We start from the raw sequence: 21,218 nt of genomic DNA, 5'->3' as shown, positions 1-21,218 counted from the left end.
TTCACAGGTCGGCGCAACATCGAGGGCCGAAGGGCCTGTACTGCGCTTTAATGTTCTATGTTCTATGTTCTAAGGTTCCAAGCAAAATGCTCAAAGCCAATGAAGTAAACAGTTTCTGAGGCTTTGCAATTTCCTTAAAATAGAAGTTGGAGCAATAGAAGCAGCCTGAATAGGTGAGGCCAAGCTCCCACAGAACCAGACCTTTTAGTTTTAGCCTTCAGCAGTTGCTGGGGCCTTGAAGCTGGATGTGGAAGCTCTTATTCCTCTCTCTGCTACAGCTAAAAGCTGGGGTTCTCCTCCTGCTGCTAGAATTGCACATGAGACAATCTATTTTACTGAATTTGCCTTTGCCAAGGGTGTGATTATGGAAAGGAGACACACCAACTAATAAACAACACTCTCACCGGCATCAAATTCACCAGGGAAGTAGAAAAGAACAAACATCTCCCATTCCCGGACGTTATGGTAGAATGCAGGGCCAACGGGGAATTTCTGACGAAGGTACACAGAAAGGCCACACACACGGATCAAGTCCTGAATTTCAACAGTAACCACCCCAACACCCACAAATGGAGTTGCATAAAAACACTATTTAAATGAGCAACAACATACTACAGCAACCCAGAACTACGCCAAAACGAAGAAGAATACCTTTACCAAGTATTTAAGGACAACGGATACCTGAACAGCTGGGTCCGACGATACCTATCACACAAACAACAACAGGAAGATACAGTACGTCCTGACATACTTGTTACGTTACCATACATCAAGAACATATCCAAACTGACCACAAGACTCCTACAACCATTGGGCATCAGAGTGGCACACAAACTTATGTCCACCCTATGCCAACTCGAACCAAAGACCCCTAACCTATTATGGACAGAACCAGCATAATATACAAGATTCCATGCAAGGACTGCAACAAACATTACCTTGCACAGACAGGAAGGAAACTGGCCACAAGAATACATGAACACCAACTAGCAATGAAAAGACATGACTAATTATCAGTCATCTCCATTCACATGGATAAGGAGAACCACCAGTTTGATTGGGACAACATCAGGATCCTAGGACAGGCCAAACAGAGACAAGCACAGGAATTTCTAGAGGCCTGGTTCTCCACCAAGAAGGCCATCAATAAACATGTAGAATTAGACCCTATATATACACCACTGCGAAGAAAAACCGGAAATGAGGTAATCAACTCCAACAGACCCCAGAGCTTAAATACCAGGCGGGAAAACACAATTGTGCTTCATTGGAGGCTGCACTGATGATGTTACCCAGCAGGGTAATGAAATGTCTGTGAACTAATGAACCAACTTGGCGAGCAAACCAACAACAGCATTCACAACCTGAGCTACAAATCTACTGAAGAACCTTAGGGGTTTGGTCTACTCCATAACATCAGTCACACTCTTTCGGTTCATCTTCACTATCTCATTCTCGATCACTGTCTCTCGTTCTGAGATTTGCATTCTGTCTGTCTCCTTCACACTCACAAACTTGTCACCCACTCTCTCTCTCTTTCTCATTCTCATTGCTATCACATTATCTCTTTGAATCTCTCCCTCTCCCATTCTCTGTTCCTTTTTCTCTCATTGTTGCTCTTCCCCTCTGACTATCTCCCTTTCACTTTGCCTTAGGATCATGGGAACATCACCACCTGCAAGTTCCCCTCCAAGCCACACATTATCCTGACTTGGAAATATATCACTATTCCTTCAGTGTGGCTGGGTTAAAATCCTGAGCTCCCTCCTTTACAGCACTGTAGGGGTACCTGCACCACATGGACCTCTATAGTTCATTGCAACATTCTCAAGAACAGTTAGGGCTGGGTAATAAATGTTAATTAACCAGTAATGCCCACATTTCATAAAACTGGCATTTTGCAAATTATTGGCCATAGATTCACACAACTCTAAAATAAATAAAATAAAAATAATTTTGCACTCATTTTCTCTCCTTCAAGGTTGCCTGACTATACCCCTTCCCTCTCTATCAGCATCTTCAGTTCTCTGCAAATTAAACAAAACGCAGTGACTGACAGAGCACACTGAGTGCTTGCAGGATGCTCAGGATTAAGGGATATTAATAAACATCAAAACTGTTTTTGTTGCTGATCAGTGGGTTAGAACGACCCCAGAAAGACCATGCCCAGGCTACTTTAAATTAAACGAAGATTTTCCTCACACCACAATTATCTACTCGACCAGAAAAACAAATCTTTTTAAAAAGCTAGAGGTTTAAATTCATTCTTGGGGAGTTACAGCAAACGATTCAAAACATACAATATACATCATTAAAATTCCAGCCCTTATAATTTTCTGACAACCTGCAATTAAATTGGGGTATAAATACTGCAGGTTGAATTGAAAGTTTACCAGCAGATCTCTCCATTGATATGAGGATCACTGATCTAGAGAATTCAAGCTTCTATTACCTTGTTGATCTCTAGTTGCTCATGAGCACAGATCCTGGAATTCTGATTTGAGACATGCTCACAGTGAGACAGAACCATGAGCAACATGAAGATCACAGGAAACAAAATTCAAATCAAGACAGTAGGAAGTTTGGCTCTAAAACCTTTCAGGTTATAATGGTCAGAGGGACAGCAAGGCTGGGAATGAAGTAGTCAAAATGAGAGAGAGAAACAAAAAGACAGAGAAAAAAAAGAGTGAGAGAGAGTGACAGTGCAAGTGTAAGCCAGGAACAAAACATCTGGTATTTCCGCAGCAGCTAGAATCACTGCAGTGCAACTGGGAGGTTGGGAGCTGCACGAATAGCACATTTTTGGCTATAATCTACATCCAAGGTGTGTAGGACCCAGAGACTGCCACGCATTTGAGAAGGATCGGGGTTTGTGTAGGAGTTGATCTCCAACCAGCTATTAGTTATGAATACATCTGAGAGCAATTGCCACTCCAGAAAATGCCATCAGAAGCAGGCCCATAGCACTGCTCAGTGACTCAGCCATCTTGAGGTAGGGGTTGCAACAGTTCAAGATCACTTGGAGGGTAAACAGACAGAGGTTGTGGTCTATGTTATAGAATCAAAGAGTAATATGGCATGGACACAGGCCCTTTGGCCCAAATTGGTCCATGCTGACCATGGTGCCCATTAAGCTAGTTCCAATTGCCCGCATTTGGTCCATTTTCCTCTAAACTCTTCCCATCCATGTACCTATCCAAATGTTTCTTAAATGTTGCTATTGTACCTGCCTCTACCACTTTCTCTGGCAGCCCATTCCATATACACACCACTCTCTGCGTGAATAAGTTGCCCCTCGAGTCCTTCTTAAATCTATCCCCTTTCACCTTAAATCTATGCCCTCTAGTTTTCAATTCCCCATCCCTGGGAAAAAGACTAAATGCATTCATCCTATCTATGCCCCTCATGATTTTATGTATTTCAATAAGGTCACCCCTCATTCTCTTACATTCCAAGGAATAAAGTCCTATCCTGGCCAACCTCTCCCTATAACTGAGGCCTACAAGTCCTGGCAACATCCTCGTGAATCTTCTTTGCACGCTTTCCAGTTTAACAATGTCTTTCCTATAACAGGGTGACCAAAACTGTACACAATACTCTAAGTACAGGCTCAGCAAAGACATATACAACTGTAACATAACGTCCCAACTCCTATACTCAATGCCTCGACTGATGAAGGCCAGCATGCTAAATACCTCCTTCACCACCCTGTCCACCTGCGACGTCGCTTTCAGTGAACTATGTACTTGTACTCTTAGGTCCCTCTGTTCCACAACACTCCTCAGGACCTTACCATTTACTGTAGAAGTCTTACCTTAGTTTGACTTCCCAAAATGCAACACCTCACACTTATCTATATTGAATTGCTTTTGCCTATCCTCAGCCCACTTGCCCATCTGATCAGGATTCTTCTGTAATTTTTGATAACCCTCTTCACTATCAACAATTCCTCCCAACTTTGTATCATCTGTAAACTTACTAATCATGCCTTGTACATTCACATCCAGATCATTCATGTAAAGAAAAAATAACAAAAGGTTCCAGCACCGACCCCCTGTGGGACACCACTAGTCACAGGCCTCTAGTCCAAGAAACAATGTTCAACCATCACCCTCTGCTTCCTACCATCAAGCCAATTTGAATCCAATTAGCTAGCTCTCCCTGGGTCCCATGCGACCTAATCTTCATGACTAGCCTGCCATGCGGGACCTTAACTAATGCCTTACTGAAGTCCATATAGACAACATCCGCTGCCCTACCCTCATCCATCCTCTTGGTTACCTCTTTGAAAAACTGTAAAAGATTTGTCAGGCATGACTTCCCGCGCTCAAATCTATGATTAATGTTTTTGTGAAGATTTGTAGCTTGGGTTGTGGATGAGATAGCTGGCTTGCTCGCCAAGCTGGCTGGTTATCGTACAGGGGTTTCATCACCATGCTAGGTAACATTATAAGTGCGGCCTCTGATGAAGCAATGTTGTTCTACTCCACTTGGAATATATATGATCTGGTCTGTTAAGTTGGGTTGTGTCATTTCCGGTTCTTTTGTGCATGGGTTCATATATAGGGTCCAATTGCACGTGCTTGTTGATTGCATTATGGGTTGAAAACCAGGCCTCTCGGAATTCCTGTGCGTGTCTATAATTGGCTTGAGCTAGGATGGTAATGTTGTCCCAGTTAAATTGATGGCCTTCATTGTCCGAGTGCACTGAAATGAGGGAAAGTTTGTTGTGTCGTTTTGCTGCTAGCTGGTGTTCATATATCCTGATGGCTAGTTTCCTTCTGGTCTGGCCGATGTAATGTTTGTTGCAGTCATTGCAAGGTATTTTGTAAACTACATTGGTCCTGCATGTCATGGGCATGGAGTCTTTGGTCCTTGTGAGTATATGTTGTAGTGTGGCTGTGGGTTTGTGTGTTAACATGATTCCTAGTGGCCGTAGGAGTCTCGTTGTCAGTTCTGATACGTTCTTGATAAAGGGTAGTGTGGCCAATGTATTGGGACGTACTGTGTTCTCTTGGCATTGTCTATCTAGTAGGCACCTGCGGGTGAAGTTGTTGGGATATCCATTGTTAGCAAAGACCTTATATAGGTGCTCTTCCTCCTTCCTGCGTAGTTTCTGGCATGTTGCAGTGCGTTGTGCCTCATTTGAATAGTGTCCCTATACAGCTTTGTTTGTGGACATTGGGGTTGATTGCTGTGAAACTTGAGGATTTGGTCAGTGTGGGTTCCCTGCCTATATACTGTGGTCTGGAGCTCCCTGTTGGTCATTTGTTCTACCCTGACATCTAGAAATGGAAGTTGATTGTTTTCTTTCTCTTCTCTCGTAAATTTGATCCCAGTGAAAACGTTGTTGATGAGTTGGTGTGTCTCTTCTAACTTTCTGCGTTTAATGATGACAAACACATCGTCCACGTATCAGATCCACAGTTTTGGCTGTATGAGGGGGAGGGTAATGCGTTCCAGGTATTGCATGACTGCCTCTGCAATACGTCCGGAGGTGGGTGACCCCATAGGTGTGCCATTGATTTGTTTGTATATTTGGCCATTCAAGATGAAGTGTGTGGTGAGACATAGGTCTGTTAGCCTAAGTACGTTGTCCTTGCTGATGGAGCTGTTTAGACTCGGCGTTTCTGCTGCACCCAGTAATGTGGCAAGTGTTTCTTTGGCTAGTGGTAGGTCAATGAACGTGAATAGTGCTGTGACGTCAAAGGATACCACAATCTCAACGTTGTTGATTTTAACATTCTTGAGGTTGTGAAGGAATTGCTGGGTTGAGTAGATGGAGTGGGGTGATCTTTTGACCAGGTGTTTCAGTCTCTGTTGTAGGTCCTTGGCCACTTTGTGTGTAGGTGTGCCTAGGAGGGAGACAGTGGGTCTGATAGGTATGTCTAGTTTGTGTACTTTGGGTAGGATGCAGATGCAGGGGGTATTCGAGCCTTCTGGTTTCATTTTCATGTAGTCTTGGTTATTTGTCCTGCACTTTTCCGTCTCCTCAGTGTTTGAATGATCCTGTTCGCTAGCTGCAGTGTTGGGTCTATCTCCACCTGTTGGTAAGTGTGTGTATCTGCAAGCAGTGCCTGTGCTTTCTGAATGTAGTCTGGTTTGTTCATAATGACGGTCATGTGCCCTTTGGATTATGGTGTTACTGTCTTTGTTGAGTCCTTCGAGTGCTTTTCTCTCTGATGTGTTGAGGATGTCCCATTCATTCCTCCGGTTCAGTGTAGGGATTATAGTTTGTCAGGTGGCTTGTTGTGTTTCGTCTGTGAGTCCATTACCTTTTGGTGTAGCTTCCAGAGCGGCCATGAAGTCTGTTCTGTTTGTCTCTGTGGTTATAGTTTAGCCCGCGTAAAAGAACAGCTTTCTTGGTTTCTACAAATGGTCTGCTGGATAGGTTTCTTATCCACGAGTCTGGTTTGTTGTTGACCTTGCTTTTGTGGTGGATCAGTTTGGTCAGTTTTCTCCTGCAGCATATCTCTCTTCTTTGTTCTGGTCTTGTGTTGTTTGATGGTTGGTCCTGTCCCTCTGTATCCTCTCCAATAGCTTGCCTACCACTGATGTCAGGCTCACTGGCCTGTAGTTCCCTGGCTCATCTTTGCTACCTTTCTTAAACAATGGAACAACATTAGCCACCTTCCAATCTTCCGGAACTTCACCAGTGGCTAAAGATGAAGCAAAAATCTCTGCAAGGGCCTCTGCAATTTCTTCCCTAGCATCCCACAACATCCGAAGATGGACTGGATCAGGCCCAGGGGATTTATCCATCTTAATGCACTTTAAGGCTGCAAAGACCTCCTCTCTGGTAATGTGCATGTTATCCAAAACATCTCCACTTGTTTCCCATATTTCCTCAGCATTCTTGATTTTCTCCGCAGTCGCAGTAAACACTGCAGAGAAATACTCATTAAAAATCTCCCCTGACTCCACACACAGATGGCCATGCTGATCTTTAAGGGGACCTATTCTCTCCCTAGCCACCCTTTCACTCTTAATATAGCTACAGAACCTCTTGGGATTATCTTTAACCTTACCTGCCAGATTCATCTCATATCCTCCTTTTGCTCTTCTCATTTCCTCTTCAGTGTGCTCCTACACTTTTTATAGTCATCTAGACATTCACTTGAGCCCAATAACTTAAACCCAATGTATGCCTTCTTCTTTTTCCTGACCCGAGCCTCAACACCCCTCGTCAGCCAGGGTTCCCTAAACCTGCCAGCTTTTCCCTTCACCCTAAAAGGGCATACTGTCCCTGGACTCTTGATATCTCACTTTCAAAAGCCTCCCAATTGTCAGTCATTCCTTTCCCTTCAAGCAGACTCACCCAATCAACCTCTGCTAGATCCTGCCTACTGGCCCCAAAATGGCCCTGCTCCAGTTTAGCACCTTAACTTGTGGATCTGTCCTACTTTATTCCATAATAAAAACTGAAAGAACCACGGATGCTGTAAGTCAGGAAAAAATAAAAGTTGCTGAATAATAAGTTGCTAAAAAGTTGCTAAAAATAAAAGAACTGTTCTGAGGAAGGGTCACCAGACCCGAAACATTAACTCTGTTTTTTCCTTCACAGATGCTGCCAGACCTGCTGAGCTTTTCCAGCAACTTTGTTTTTGTTCCTACAGTTTTAACATAGTTATGGGAAAAAAAAGAGTCATTGTCACTGGACCCAAAGTGCTCTCCAACTGACAGTTCAGTCACTTGCCCAAACTCGTTTCCTATGAGGAGGTCCAGTGTTGCACCCTCCCGAGTAGGGCCCTCTACATATAGATTTAGGAAACTTTCTTGGACACATTTGACAAATTCCACCCTGTCTGGGCCTTTTACACTCTGGGTGGTCCAGTCAACACATGTCACATTGGTGAGCTAGTTCAACATGAATATATTAGTACATGTTTGAGATTGGTACAAAGAGATCTGAGCTTCTTCAGCTAGGTTTCAGTGAGCCATGAAGGAACAACAAAGGTCTTCAAAGATAGTAATCGCTGGATTTATCCTGTTATCAGTTAGCACAGTGAAACATGTAGCTAGAGACACAGTGCAGGAAGGAGGCTTTAGATTCCTTGGAGATCAGCTTTTGCGGGGTGGGGGCAATGAAAAAAGTAGTATCAGGTCCAGTATGAACCACACATGTTGTACATGGAGGGATCTTTATCGTGGCAGGAGAGTATGGGATATGGCTGGTGGGGAGATTTAAACAGCTCTGCTGGGGAGGGAAAGCCAAGAGCAGGGTCAAAAGGAGGTGCAAAACTGAAAATCGGTCATAAAATAAAACTATGGAAGGTGTTTTTCTCCCTTTCTCTCCCTAGCGCTTAGGGAAGCAATGTCAAAGATGCTGTCCTTTGGGTTAAGGTTTCAATCCAAGATTGAGATGACACATTGCACAGCACTATCAGAAGCTGTTCTAGTCAACTTTCCCCCTAACTAATCCTAGACAGAGACTGCCTTCATCATTAATGTTACACAATCCGCACAAGTACATCTATTACATTAAAAAACTGAATAATTTAAGAAAATCATTGTCTCACCCTAAAAGAGAATACAAGATCTACCTCCTTATTACAGACAGAAAATTCACTAGGCATCAGTTAGTCTTCCTCTCTGACCCAGTGGTAGGTACAGCCAAGCTGAGGACTCTTCAGTCTGATACCAAATTGACAGAATCCTACTTCTGCTATGGTTGAGGCACAGTGAGCTAGTTCAACATGAAGGTAATAGACACACATTCCTCACAGAACTGAACAAGGGAAATCAGGGAATCCCTACAGTGCGGAAAGAGGCCATTTGGCCCATAGAGTCAGCTTCAACCCTCTAAACAGCATACTACCCAGACCCAGCCCGCCACTCTATCCCCATAATCCTGCATTTTCACCATAGCTAATCCACCTAGCGTGCATTGCCCTGGACACTACAGGGCAATTTAGCATGGCCAATCCACCTAACCTGCAAACTCCACACAGTCACCCAAGGCTGGAATTGAACCTGGGTCCCTGGCACTATGAGTTAGCAATGCTAACCACTGAGCCACCATGCAGCCCATGGGAAAATTGAAAAAATTTTTGAACCATTCATGTGAATGCAAACTCTTTAAGCAATATTTGGAATTGCGCAGTATCAGTGCATGTCCCTGTGCTTTCTTGTTACATCTACAGCTGACGTGGAGGCAATTTCAGTACTCATCACACTGAGCATTTCTCATTGTCAGGAAACAACTTACTTTGCTGGAGAAGAATTTTGCCACCATTTGTAAGATGAGGTACGCCCAGAAAATATGGAGCAGTTGAAGGACAGCCAGCATGACGTTGAAGAAATAATATCCAAAGAATGGAGGATAGTGATAAACTGGATAGACCCAAGTACAATGAATGATCCTGTTAATAAGAACAGAAGTTAAATGTTACCATATTAAAGTAAATCCCATCAGTCCGGATGTATTCCGAGATCATTAATAAATAATTATAATCACAACTCAATACTGAAAATGATGTGCACCACTTCTGGAATATGTCACACAGCTTTAAGCCTTTCTTTTAAAAGAGAACTGGTAGAAAAAAGTTATCCTAGATAGAAACCAGGCAGTGAAAAGGACCTCTTATTCTGGTCCCTGCAGTCTGCAGCAAATGGTTGTAATGAGGCAGCACAAGGACAAGTGAGATCTCCCTCATCACAACACCCCTCAGCTGTCCTCATGATCATATACTGCACGTTAAATAATAGAACATCAGGGCACAGAACCATAAGAGGTGTCTCAGTCTGCTATGGATGCATCTCTTTGGAACAGCTATCCATTTAGCCCCATTCCCTCTGCTCTTTCCTTTTAATCCTGCAAACATTTCCCCTTCAAGTATTTGTCTAATATTCACTTGAAAGTTTCTATTGATTCTGCCTCCATTGTCCTTTCAGGCAATATGTTCCTGATCTCAGCAATTTGCTGCATCAAAAATATTTCCATATGACACTTCTTCTAATTCCTTTGAACCTGTATCCTTTGGTGAGCAAATACTTACACCACCAGAAATCATTTGCGATTTTAAACACTTTCATTAAATCTCCTCTTAACTTTTCCTATCCCAAGGAAAACCAAGTCAGCTTCTCCAATCCCTCACATAACTGAAGTCCCTCATCACAGTCCTCATAAACATGCTGTGTGGTTACATTGTCAAAAGTCCCTGCTCTCAATATGCTGCTTACTGAACTCACTGTACTTTAATTTAAAAAGAATTTCTGTTGAGCAATCATTGTGTTAAGGAGTAAAGTACAGCAGCCAATGCCTGAAACCACTTCTTTCCTGAAGTCACAAAGAAGGATTTTGTGATGATACTCACCAGAAAGGGAAGATGACAAGCCTGGTGATTATAAATATGACAGCAAAGACAATGAAGAGTGAGTTACAGACTCTTTTCCACCCAGCGTAGTTAAGCATCTTGGCAGACTGTCAAAGTGTCAGAGGATTCAGTGTTAATTACTTCACAGCAAAATTAAATGAACTGGACATAGTTTCATGTTTCAATGAGCACACAGGATGGACTATAAACATATATTTATCACATTCATAAAAGGACAATTTCAATATCTACACACAATTTTATCTGAAGGCAGTAGAAATCTTTAAAACTCTAGGATTTACAGCAAGGCTGAAAGTAGCCACATACATGTTTGCCTCTTGCCCAGCAGCCAGCCTGTGTGGTGTGTTACAGTGGAGGGGCCAAAGAACATCAGCAGGTGGATGAGATAGAGACCCAAACTACATTCAAACCAACTTACAGTCCACAGGCATCCCCCAATATCTGTGATGCTGTGTACAGCTAGACATCAAATCAAAACAGGATCTCTGACAATCACTAATTCAGTCTTGGATGGTGGTGAGCCCATTCAATTAACATCAGGGACATTTTCCCATGTCAATATTTACAAAAGTTAGTTATCCCAAACAGGGTTTTTAAAAAATTCATTCATGGGATGTTATTGGCAAGATCATCATTTGTTGCCTATTCTTACTTCTTGAGACCGTGGCACGGAAGTGCCTTAAATCACTGCAATTCATGTGTGGGAAGGAGATCCAGCAACAGTGATATATTTCCAAGATGGAAAACTTGCACATGGCAGCGTTCCCATGTGTCTGTTGCCCTTGTCCTTCTGGAAGGTATAGTTCACGGGTATGAAAGACGCTATTGATGTCTTGGTGAGTTACTGCAAATGGTACATGCTACTACTGTTTTGCAGTGGTGGAGAGAGTGAATATAGTGGGTTGCTTTGTCCTGGATGAGGTTCTTGAGTGTTGTTGGAACTGCACTCATCCAGGCTAGTCGGGAGTATTCTACCACACACTCCTGACTTGTGCCTCACAGATGGTGGACAGTCTTTGGGGAATCAGGCGAGTTACTTGCCACAGAATCAGCAGAGTGTCACCTGCTCTTGTAGCTACAGTATACATATGGCTAGTCTAGTTCAGTTTATAGTTGAAGATAACACCCAAGATGTTGATAATGGGGGATTTCAGTGGCGTTATTGTCATTGAACATCAAGGGGTGATGGTTAGATACTCTCTTGTTGGAGATGATTATTGCCTCCTATTTGTCTGGCGCAAATGTTATTTGCCACTTGTCAGCCCAAGCCCGGATATTATCCATGTCTTTCTGCATTTGGACACGGAGTGTTTCAGTATCTGAGGAGACACAAAGGGTGCTGAACATTGTGCAGTCATCAGTGAACATCCCATTTCTGACTTTTTGATGGAGGCTAAGTCATTGATGAAGTAGCAAAAGATGGCTGGGTGTAGGACACTAGCCTCATGAACTCCTGCAGAGACGTCTGGCCACCTACAACCACAACTATCTTTCTTTGTGCCAAGTATGACTCCCTGTTTTGCTGGGACTCCTTGATGCCCTACATCGTGAATGCAACCTCGCTATTGTGTACAATTACTCTCACCTCACCTCTGGAATTTAGCTCTTTTGTTCATGCTTGGACCAAGACAATTATAGGTGAGAGACTGAGTGGCCATTGCAGAACCCAAAGTGAGCAGTAAGTAGGATATTCCTTTCAAAGTGTCACTGTCAACGAGGCCTACCGTTACTTGCTGATGACCAAGAGTTGACTGATCGGATGATTATTGGCCTAATTGGACTTTTCCTGTTTTTTGTGGACAGGAATTATCCGGACACTTTTCCACACTGATGTCAGTGATGTGGTCTCTCAGGCAGTAACAACACGGGATAAACCCTAGAGTTAGAATTTTGGGTGGTTACGAAGTTAAATGCAGCAAATGCCAAACCGGACTGGAACCCACCTCAAGCCTGCAGCAATAGATAACAAGGTGTAGAGCTGGATGAACACAGCAGGCCAAGCAGCATCAGAGGAGCAGGAAGGCTGACGTTTCGGGCCTAGACCCTTTTTCAGAAGCCTGCAGCACTTCTGTTTTTAACATCTGACACTTGGGAGGAAGGATGAGCAATCCACTTTCAGGAAGTGGGAGTGTCATTGTTTTATTTGAATAAAGGTGTGTTTTTGAGGTTATTTCTCTTTTCCAGCTGAACATTACCCAGCTGGGGATTTCTGCTCATAGGAAACCTAGCAGCCGAAGGGAGGTGAGGATTGCAACATGGAAACCAGAAAGCCACTTCCAACATGGCCTATGAGCAAAGAGAAGTGGGCTCATCCTGTGAGTAAACTTGTTAATGTCACAGTGATGGTACCAAACCCACAGCATGGGTGAGCTGGGGTCCTTTCAATATATACATACTCCGCAATCTTCATTTCCCTCCTACTGCTTCCCCATCTCCTCGCAATCCTTCCTTCCTTCCAATATCTCTACAGACCCTACCATTGCTGACCTTTCTATTAATCCTAATTTCTTTGACCATCCAAGATTCCAAGCCCTCTCTCCTTACTTTCCCTTCCTCAGCTGTGCCCTGTTGCTGGAACTGTATCCACCAGAAAAGGCTCCCAATCTGGCGGTGGCTGGGAACCATGACAAAATACTAACCATGCCCTGGTATTAAATAGGGAATAAGGAAAATCCATTCTTCCTATTACCCTGACCGTAAATCACCTGCCACAATGACCCTCATCAACCTTCTCCCTTTCCATATGGGTACCGTAGGGCTGAAATTGGTCCTGGACAGGAGGGCAAAAAAACGTAGAGAGTAAGTGACCAGTTTTACACTGCCTGATACTCTTTTCCATTGTAATCAGTGATAATCCAAATAAAGCTAGTATAAGCTGTGTAAGTTTAAATGAGCCCAAATACTTCTTCAGCACGAGGTAGATACGCGGAATGTAGAGCTAATATTTACGTCTCTGTAAATTCACCTACTTCCAGCAGGATGTCAGATGAATCATGGACAATCATCACCAGGGTTCCCACGCGGATGTAGTTTGCACACCATGAGAAGCTCAGCAGGATAATGGTTGCTAAGTGATGAATTATTTGTTCTTTGAAATCCTAATCAATCAATAAAAGTAACAGTCAATGAATACAGACACAGGAAAAACATCACACAATCGGCTTCCTTGATTAAGAATCAAGCATTTAGAATGCTGAGTTAATTCTTGTATCTGGACATTTCTAACCCACTGAGGGCAGAGAATAGAAGCTCTATGCTGAATTTACAATCAGACAACCTTGGGCGCCCTTTTTAAAAACAGTCGACAGGATCAGATTCTGGGATACCTGGCCCCTTGTGCCAGGTAATGGGGTGGGTGAACAGGTAACAACTCCCATCATTGCTGGCTCCAATGTAGAGATGGGCAGTTCAAACTTCCCCAACTGCATCTGAGTATATACCTGGCTTACAACATCTCCAAGGAGTTATAATTCACAGAGGTGACCCCGTCCCCACCTGCTCTGGAATTCTTCAACTGATGAGGCATTTGCCTTGAAACAGAAAAGAAGTTCTGCTTTTTCAGTTTCGATAGGCTCCATTGGAGCAATGTTGATTTCTTTTGACAGCTGATCCCATTATTAATATTTCGCTGAGTTTCAAAAGCTTTATAATAACTTCTCAGGAAGGGATTGTACACATAGTTGATTGACAGTTTTATCAGATTATTCATTCTTTATTAAGGACTACAGTAAGCTTCAGCACAGAGATATTTGGGATTCCTTGTGCAAAAATCACCAGAAAGAACTAGCCAAAAAGTCCAACAGGTAATAGGGAAGGCAAATGATACACTGGCCTTTATTTCAAAAGGAATTGAGCATCAAAATAGGGAAGTCTTGATAAAACTATGTAAGGTATTAGTTAGACCACATATGGAATACTATGAAAAGTTTTGGGCCTCTTGTTTAAGGATAGATATACAGAATTAAAGGCAGTCCAGAGAAAGCTCACTGGGTTGATCCCAGATACGGAGGGACTATCTTATAAGGAGATGTTCAGTAAGTTAGGTCTGTACTCATTGAAGTTTACAAGAAAATAGGGAACCTTTTTAAAACATACAAGATTCTGATGGACGGATTTGATAGAGTTTATGTGGAAAAATTGCTTCCCTTGTGGGACAGTCTAGCACCAGAGGTGTAATCTCAAAATAAGAGATCACCATTGAGGTCACAGATGAGGAGGAATTTCTCCTCTCAGAGGATAGTGAATCTGTGGAAGTCTTTACAGACAAAGACTCTGTCATTCAAGCCTGCTCCACCATTCCAAAAAATCGTGGCAAATCTGTTTTTAACCTCAACTCTACATTTCTACACATCCCTCAATCTTTTATCCCTTCAGTAATCAAGAATCAATCTCCCTCCACCTTAAAAATATTAAGTATACTCAAGGCTAAGACAGATAGATCTTTAATCAGTAAGAGAAGCAAAGCTTATGGGGCAACGACAGAAAAGTAGAGTTGAGGGTTAACAGATAAGTCATGATCATGCTGGATGGCAGTGAAGACTCAATGGGCTGAATAGCCCAGTTTTGCTCTTACGTCTTATGGTCTTAATAAAGCCTCATTTGATTTGGTTACTGAACAGATGTTGCTTGTCTTTAAATTGACCACTTGAGGGAATTTAAGAATTTCTTTCATTGGGTCTGGAGTTCTTTTCTCAGCGTGAAATGTGCTTGAGTCAGTGTTTATTAGGTTCAAAAATAGAAATTGTTGGAAAAGCTCAGCAGGTCTGGCAGCATCCGAGGAGAGAAATTAGAGTTAATGCTTCAGGTTCAGTGATTCTTCCTCAGAACTCAGAGGGGTCACTGGACCCGAAATGTTAACTCGGATTTCTCTCCACAGGTGCTGCCAGACCTACTGAGATTTTCCAGCAATTTCTGTTTTTGTTTCTTATTTCCAGCATCCGCAGTTCTTACAGTTTTTATTTAGTTTTCTTAGGTTGTTAGATGATTAATTTTTATTCAGATTCATTTCAAAGACTTTCCACTGTTATTACATGGCTCCGTAGTGGATTCTGGGTGAGCCAATATGGAGGATACATTGTTGCAAGGTGGAGGTGGCAATTGATACAATGTCACATCAAAAGGGGCTTTCTCAACTTATGTTTCCCACCTGCTTCACAAAAATCCAGCCCTCGGTTTAAATTCTAATATTTGAAAAGCCAAAGCACACAAAACTCCTGTGACTCAGATTGGTTCTCTTCCTTTGATTCAAACCTTTTCACTGTGTATACACACACACACACACACACACAATTTTACTCAAATATACAACAGCAACGCCAAAAAGACCACTCAACACATCCCTTCACCCAGCCATAAATTCTGGAGGCAATTTTCTCTTTGTCCATATACAGAAGTGAAAACAATCCAGTAGACTGGTATGAAGAATAATAAATACCCACATTGGATTAACATTTTTTAAAGGGGTGCTATAATCCAAATGAGTGGAAGTTATGTTATGGATGCCCGAAGCTCCAGTTATACTCCACTGTAGTTCAGTCTGGGCACTGAACCTCAGAAAGTACATCCTGCCCTTTCAGTGGCATTTTAGCCACCCAGATTCCTAGAATGATACAAGGCTAAAAGGGTTCGACTTAGGAGAACAGGTTGCATGGACGAGACTTATGTTCAAGTACAGAAGATTAAGGGATGATGTAATCCAATATATTTAACATGATAGAAAGAAGGATCAGAAAGGGTAAAAACAGAAAAACCAGATTCACCTGTTGGTGAAATCCCAAAGAGGCAAAACTTCAAATCAGAGCTTGACCATTTGGGATGATGTCAGGGAGCAGTGTGTCAGCCAACAGGAAGTGGAAGTCTGGAACTCGTTCTCCAAAGAAATTATCAATTAAAAATTGTAAAATCTGAGATGGAGAGGCTTATCTTTATGCAAAGATACAGAACCAATGATCTGATTTAATTTATGAAGTGTCAGAAGTTGAATGGCCTGCTTCTGTTTCTCTGACTACCCAAGAGAAAGGTAAGTTTTTTTGTTTCTTTCTTTCACAGGCTCTGTTGCCTGTCTTCAGTTGCCCTGGAGAAGATGGTGATGAGTCACCTTCTTGAACTGCTGCGGACCATCTGAATTGACTTTTCTGTAGCAATTTGGGTTCAATGGAGTGGCTTATTAGAATTTCAGAGAGCACTTAAGAGTTAAACACATTCTGGGAGTTATATGTAGGTCAAACTAATTAAGGATGACAGATTTCATTTCTGTAGAACATTAGTGAACCAGATGAGTTTTTACTGTAATTGGTGATAGTTTCATGATCATCAATACTCAAACTAGCTATTTTGCAGGCATCCTTGTCCTCATTACGCTGCTCATTCATCTTCTAAAACACTCATAAGCTTGACATCATCCAGGACAACGCAAAGCAGTCTGCCTGATTGGAACCATATCAACATTCCCTGCCTCCACTGCTGAAGATCGTGCGTTACCTTGCATGTAACCCAATGTTCCTTCATAGAAACAAAGAAGCAGGGTCAGTATATTCAGCCCTCTGTCCCTGTGATGCCTTTCAATTCAATCATGGTTGACCTACAGCTCAAATACATCTACCCATCTTGACTCTAACTGTCAAAACTGCTTCTTAATAAAAATCTATTAGTTTCTTAACTGATCCTCAGCTTTACAGCTTATTGCAGGTAAATACCAAAATTCAATTTAACTTGTAGACCTTACACCAAATTAATTGAAATGATTCAAAATCTTACCTTTCTTTTTACATCTGATGCAATACTGAACAATAGTGACCAATAAAAACTAAGCTCAGTTATGTAGTACCAATACTGCGAAGGTAACAGTGTCTGTTAAGAGAGCAAAGAGACATGAACAAAATGACATTCTCAGATTCATTTACAGTGTGTTATTAATACAGACCCAGGGAGATTAATCAATAAGGATTAAATCTAGATCACAGATGATGCGAGAGAAGTTCAGCAGCTCTAGCAGTGTTTGTGGAGAGAGAAACAGAATTAACACCTCATGTTTGGTGAGACTTCTTCAGAATTGTGGATGTTGCGATCAGCTAACATTACAGAAACTACCTGGTGTTGCATTCAACTGATTTCTGCACAATGTGCACTATCCCCAACAATAGGTTAACACCTGAACAGCAGCTTTAAAACCTCCCTCACGGTCCCATTTATTCATTCTTAATGTTCCGGTGACTAGGAGCCCACCACAGTAACAGACGCAATGTGAATTTTACACCACACTCTGTCTTATTGTGAAGACTGTGCGCAGGAAGATTAGGTTGAATGTGAAATGGACAACTGAACTGATTCTGTGGGATTTCTGCCCAATGAGTGGGGTTTGAACTGCAACAGTTATCCCACAGTTCAATTATTTATCAGCAAGCTACACTGTTGTAAATTTAAGTTAATTGCTTCTATGTCACAGTGGCACAAAACTAATAGTGTTGTTTGGTAGATAGAAAAGTGGTCTTGGCTCTGCATTATTTGATACAATCTTCATCATATAGGTTTAACTTCCCAGCTTGCAACAGGAATGAGCTGACTGGATGTAGGGAACTATCCCTGCTGTCAGAGGAAGTAATCAGAGGCATGGCTGGAAAAGATCACACTACCAACACAATAAAGGGATTGGCTGGAGGTAGTCAAAATGGTAGGCAGCAGGAGCAGGATCCTAGTTTTAATGCAGGAAATTTTTCAATGATCTAATCAGGTCAGGAGTGGTAAGAATTCGCTTGCATCTTAAAACATGTTCAATACCCCAATCGTTCCCTCTGCTTTGTCAAGCTGAAGAGAGCATGCCATTCCTTCATAAGGAGAGGCGATGACTTAATGGTAATGTCAGTCAATGTTCTGGGTTAAAAACCTACCATTTCCTCATGCTAGGGGAGTCCAAAACTAGAGGGCATAGGTTTATGGTGAACGGAGAAAGATTTAAAAGGGGCCTGATGGGCAACTTTTTCACACAGAGGGTGGTACGTATATGAAACAAGCTGCCAGAGGAAGTGGTAGAGGCGAGTACAATTACAACATTTGAAAGACATTTGGATAAATGCTTGGATTGGAAAAGTTTAGAGGGATATGGGTCAAATACAGGAAAATAGGATTTGTTCAGTTTGGGAAACCTGGGCAGCATGGAAAGATTGGGCCTAAGGGTCTGTTTCTGTGCTATATGACTCTAGGACTCGAAATGACTAAAAGAACCTAGACTTATGGTCATCGAGATCATCGAATCCCTACAGTGTGGAAACAGGCCCTTCTGCCCAACAAGTCCACACCAACCCACAGAGCATCCCACCCAGACCCATTCCCCTATAAACCCACATAATCTACACATCCCTGAACACTATGGGCAATTTAGCATGGCCAATTCACCTAGCCTGCACATCTTTGACCACGTAACCACTTGATTAGTTGATTCTTAACATGGAGATGACAAACAAATGCTGGGCAAGCCAATTATGCTCACATCCCATAAAAAAAAGTTTAGATTAAAATAGCCCTTACCTTACCTGTCATATTAACTTTCTCTCATCCCTATTTATACATCCACCACTGCCAGTAACCGTCACTCTCATGTATGCTTCTCTGTCAGTCATTCTCCATTATATATACACATCTCTTCTTGCCCCCATTGCATGAGATGACAGCACAAAATGCAAGGAAGAGAGTGAGGTGACCCCCAACAGGGTGGAAGAAGTGAACAGAGGGCAATGGTGGCAAGTAACGGAGGAGGATTCTGGGAGAAGTCAGCTCGCTCACCATGACCAAGAAGGGGATTGCGGAGGACCTGGTGCTCAACAGGAGGAACAGCATCCACAGGGTGGCAGTGAGAAGCAAATGAGGAAGAATCTGGGAGAAGTCAGCTCACTCACCACGACTGAGAAGGCATCGTGGAGGACCCTGTGTCAAAGAGCAGTAAAGAACAAAAGGGAGTGAGAGGGAATGAGCCTGAATGAAAGAAAGAGGGAAAGAAAAGCAGTTGGAGCTCACGGGTAACAGAGACATGGATGAGCAGCCAGTGTCATGGTATGATACTGCACAAAAGATTATTGGGTGGCAGAGGAAGCATAATCTGGATAATTTGCCCATTTTTCTCTAACTTGTGGCTGTCATCCTTTAAACTGGAAATATCTTGTATGTACTCACTCATTTCATCAGTACTCAAGCACTATTATCTAATAAGCATCACTGTTTGCCATTATTTATATAATAAGCAGGACCTTCCGAATCAGGTGTAAGAAAAGTGGTTCAACAGCATTGTTTTCTCCCAAGCTGACTTGCCAGCATTGAGACATTAAATCACTGAACACCAGCTCCACTGAAGGGGACATTATCATCCCTAGACCTGAATCCAGATCCCCAAAGCAGCTGCTCTATTTTGATCTGGGCCATGGCAGGAAAATCCCAGGAGAACAGAAGGAAATGCTTTAGATATATCCTCAAAGTATTCCTGAAGAGGTTAAATATCCGAGTCGAATCGTGGGAGTCTTTGCCCTTTTGGTCAGTCACAAGCAAAGGAGCACATCGGGAGGCACGGAACACAGAATTTTACAGGGATTAACTAGGGGTAGCTGAGACATTGAAGGGAGTGCACAAACCTCCAAACAACCCCAACTACCCAACCGTCCAAACACCAGCTGTCCTAGATGTAGCAGAGTCTGAAGATCACACATTGGACTCATCAGATGTCTCAGAACCCATTGAGCCAGAGTATAGGAGCAGGTCAACCGTGATCCTGAGGGACTGACTAAGAAGAAAAACATATCAGTGCTAAATAACACATGATACTGAGGCCCAAATTCAAATGATGATGGATACTCCAGCTTCAAGAGTTACCAGTACAAAAGTTTTGAAAGTAGGCAGGAACCACAGTTAACAGTTAAACACTCAGAGTGACTGACCTGTTTCGGATATCCTACCCACACCTCCCATGTGTCGTAAAACCACGGCTTCTGTAACAGAATAGAAAAACGCAGCACTGGCATCGTTAACCAAACACTTCAATAATCTGCACACTGTGATTAAAGTGAACATGAGGCAATGCAACCCAAATCTCCTCTTTACAATTAAGGTGACAATTTTAAAAAATGATCCATCAAGCCAGATTTCTTTCTGGAGTCTGAGTGGTAACATCAGTGGGATCATAAACACTGTCTCTTGCATTTCACGTAGTGGTGTGTAATATGATATAAGCTGATTTACAACTAGTTTCCCAGATATATTCTGAAATGTTTGATATCCTGTACATCAGGTGCATCATAAGTGCCTTCAGGGAAGAGAATTCTGGAGTAGGGCAAATATAGCCTCATTCATATAAAGTTCAGTGCAACAGGGAGCCTGGTCTAATCTAACAGCAGACCTCACTAACATTCCACTACAGCTCCCTGGCATGGAACTCTTTGATGGCCAGGCCTATGACAGGTAGAATCCTTAGCAATACTGGGCTGACCTTTCTCCTGGGGAGCAGGAACAGTGTCTCCAAGCCCAACAAGTAAGTTTGTTAGGTTCACATTCAAGGGTATCCAGCCGATTGTGTCAGGTTTCACTGATGTGTTTATGGCAGATGCCCACTCTTTGGGCAGGTAAGATATTGTGGCTGTTTAATAATTTACATAATGTAAGAACTCTACTGGAGTCCAGAAAATACCTCCACTGCCCAATAAACAGCATTAAATTAATTGCATGCATGAAACATGCGAACAATACACCACGTGTTAATTCCTGTGGCCACAAGTGTCAAAAGTGCTCCAAACTTATCAAACAAAGAACTACGGATGCTGTAAATCAGATACAAAAACAGAAGTTGCTGGAAAAGCTCAGCAGGTCTGGCAGCATCTGTGAAGAGAAATCAGAGTTAAAATT

General features: G+C 42.5%; 1 protein-coding gene across 1 annotated transcript in view; it reads right to left on the bottom strand.

Moving 5' to 3' along the window:
* cers3a (ceramide synthase 3a) overlaps positions 1-21,218 on the bottom strand; it is an 86,765-nt gene that overhangs the window by 26,893 nt on the left and 38,654 nt on the right. Inside the window, exons 6-11 of the mRNA XM_048615712.1 lie at positions 20,258-20,308; positions 17,094-17,186; positions 13,307-13,435; positions 10,317-10,423; positions 9,209-9,362; positions 7,029-7,086 (exon numbers count right to left, since the gene is read on the bottom strand). Coding sequence (XP_048471669.1) covers positions 7,029-7,086; positions 9,209-9,362; positions 10,317-10,423; positions 13,307-13,435; positions 17,094-17,186; positions 20,258-20,308 — 592 coding nt within the window. The remainder of the gene's footprint in view (positions 1-7,028; positions 7,087-9,208; positions 9,363-10,316; positions 10,424-13,306; positions 13,436-17,093; positions 17,187-20,257; positions 20,309-21,218) is intronic.

This window comes from Rhincodon typus, chromosome 33 (assembly GCF_021869965.1).
Source record: "Rhincodon typus isolate 14 chromosome 33, sRhiTyp1.1, whole genome shotgun sequence".
Taxonomy (NCBI): Eukaryota; Metazoa; Chordata; class Chondrichthyes; order Orectolobiformes; family Rhincodontidae; genus Rhincodon; species Rhincodon typus.
Note: the sequence above shows the minus strand (reverse complement) of the source record. Positions and strands in the feature narration are given on the sequence as shown.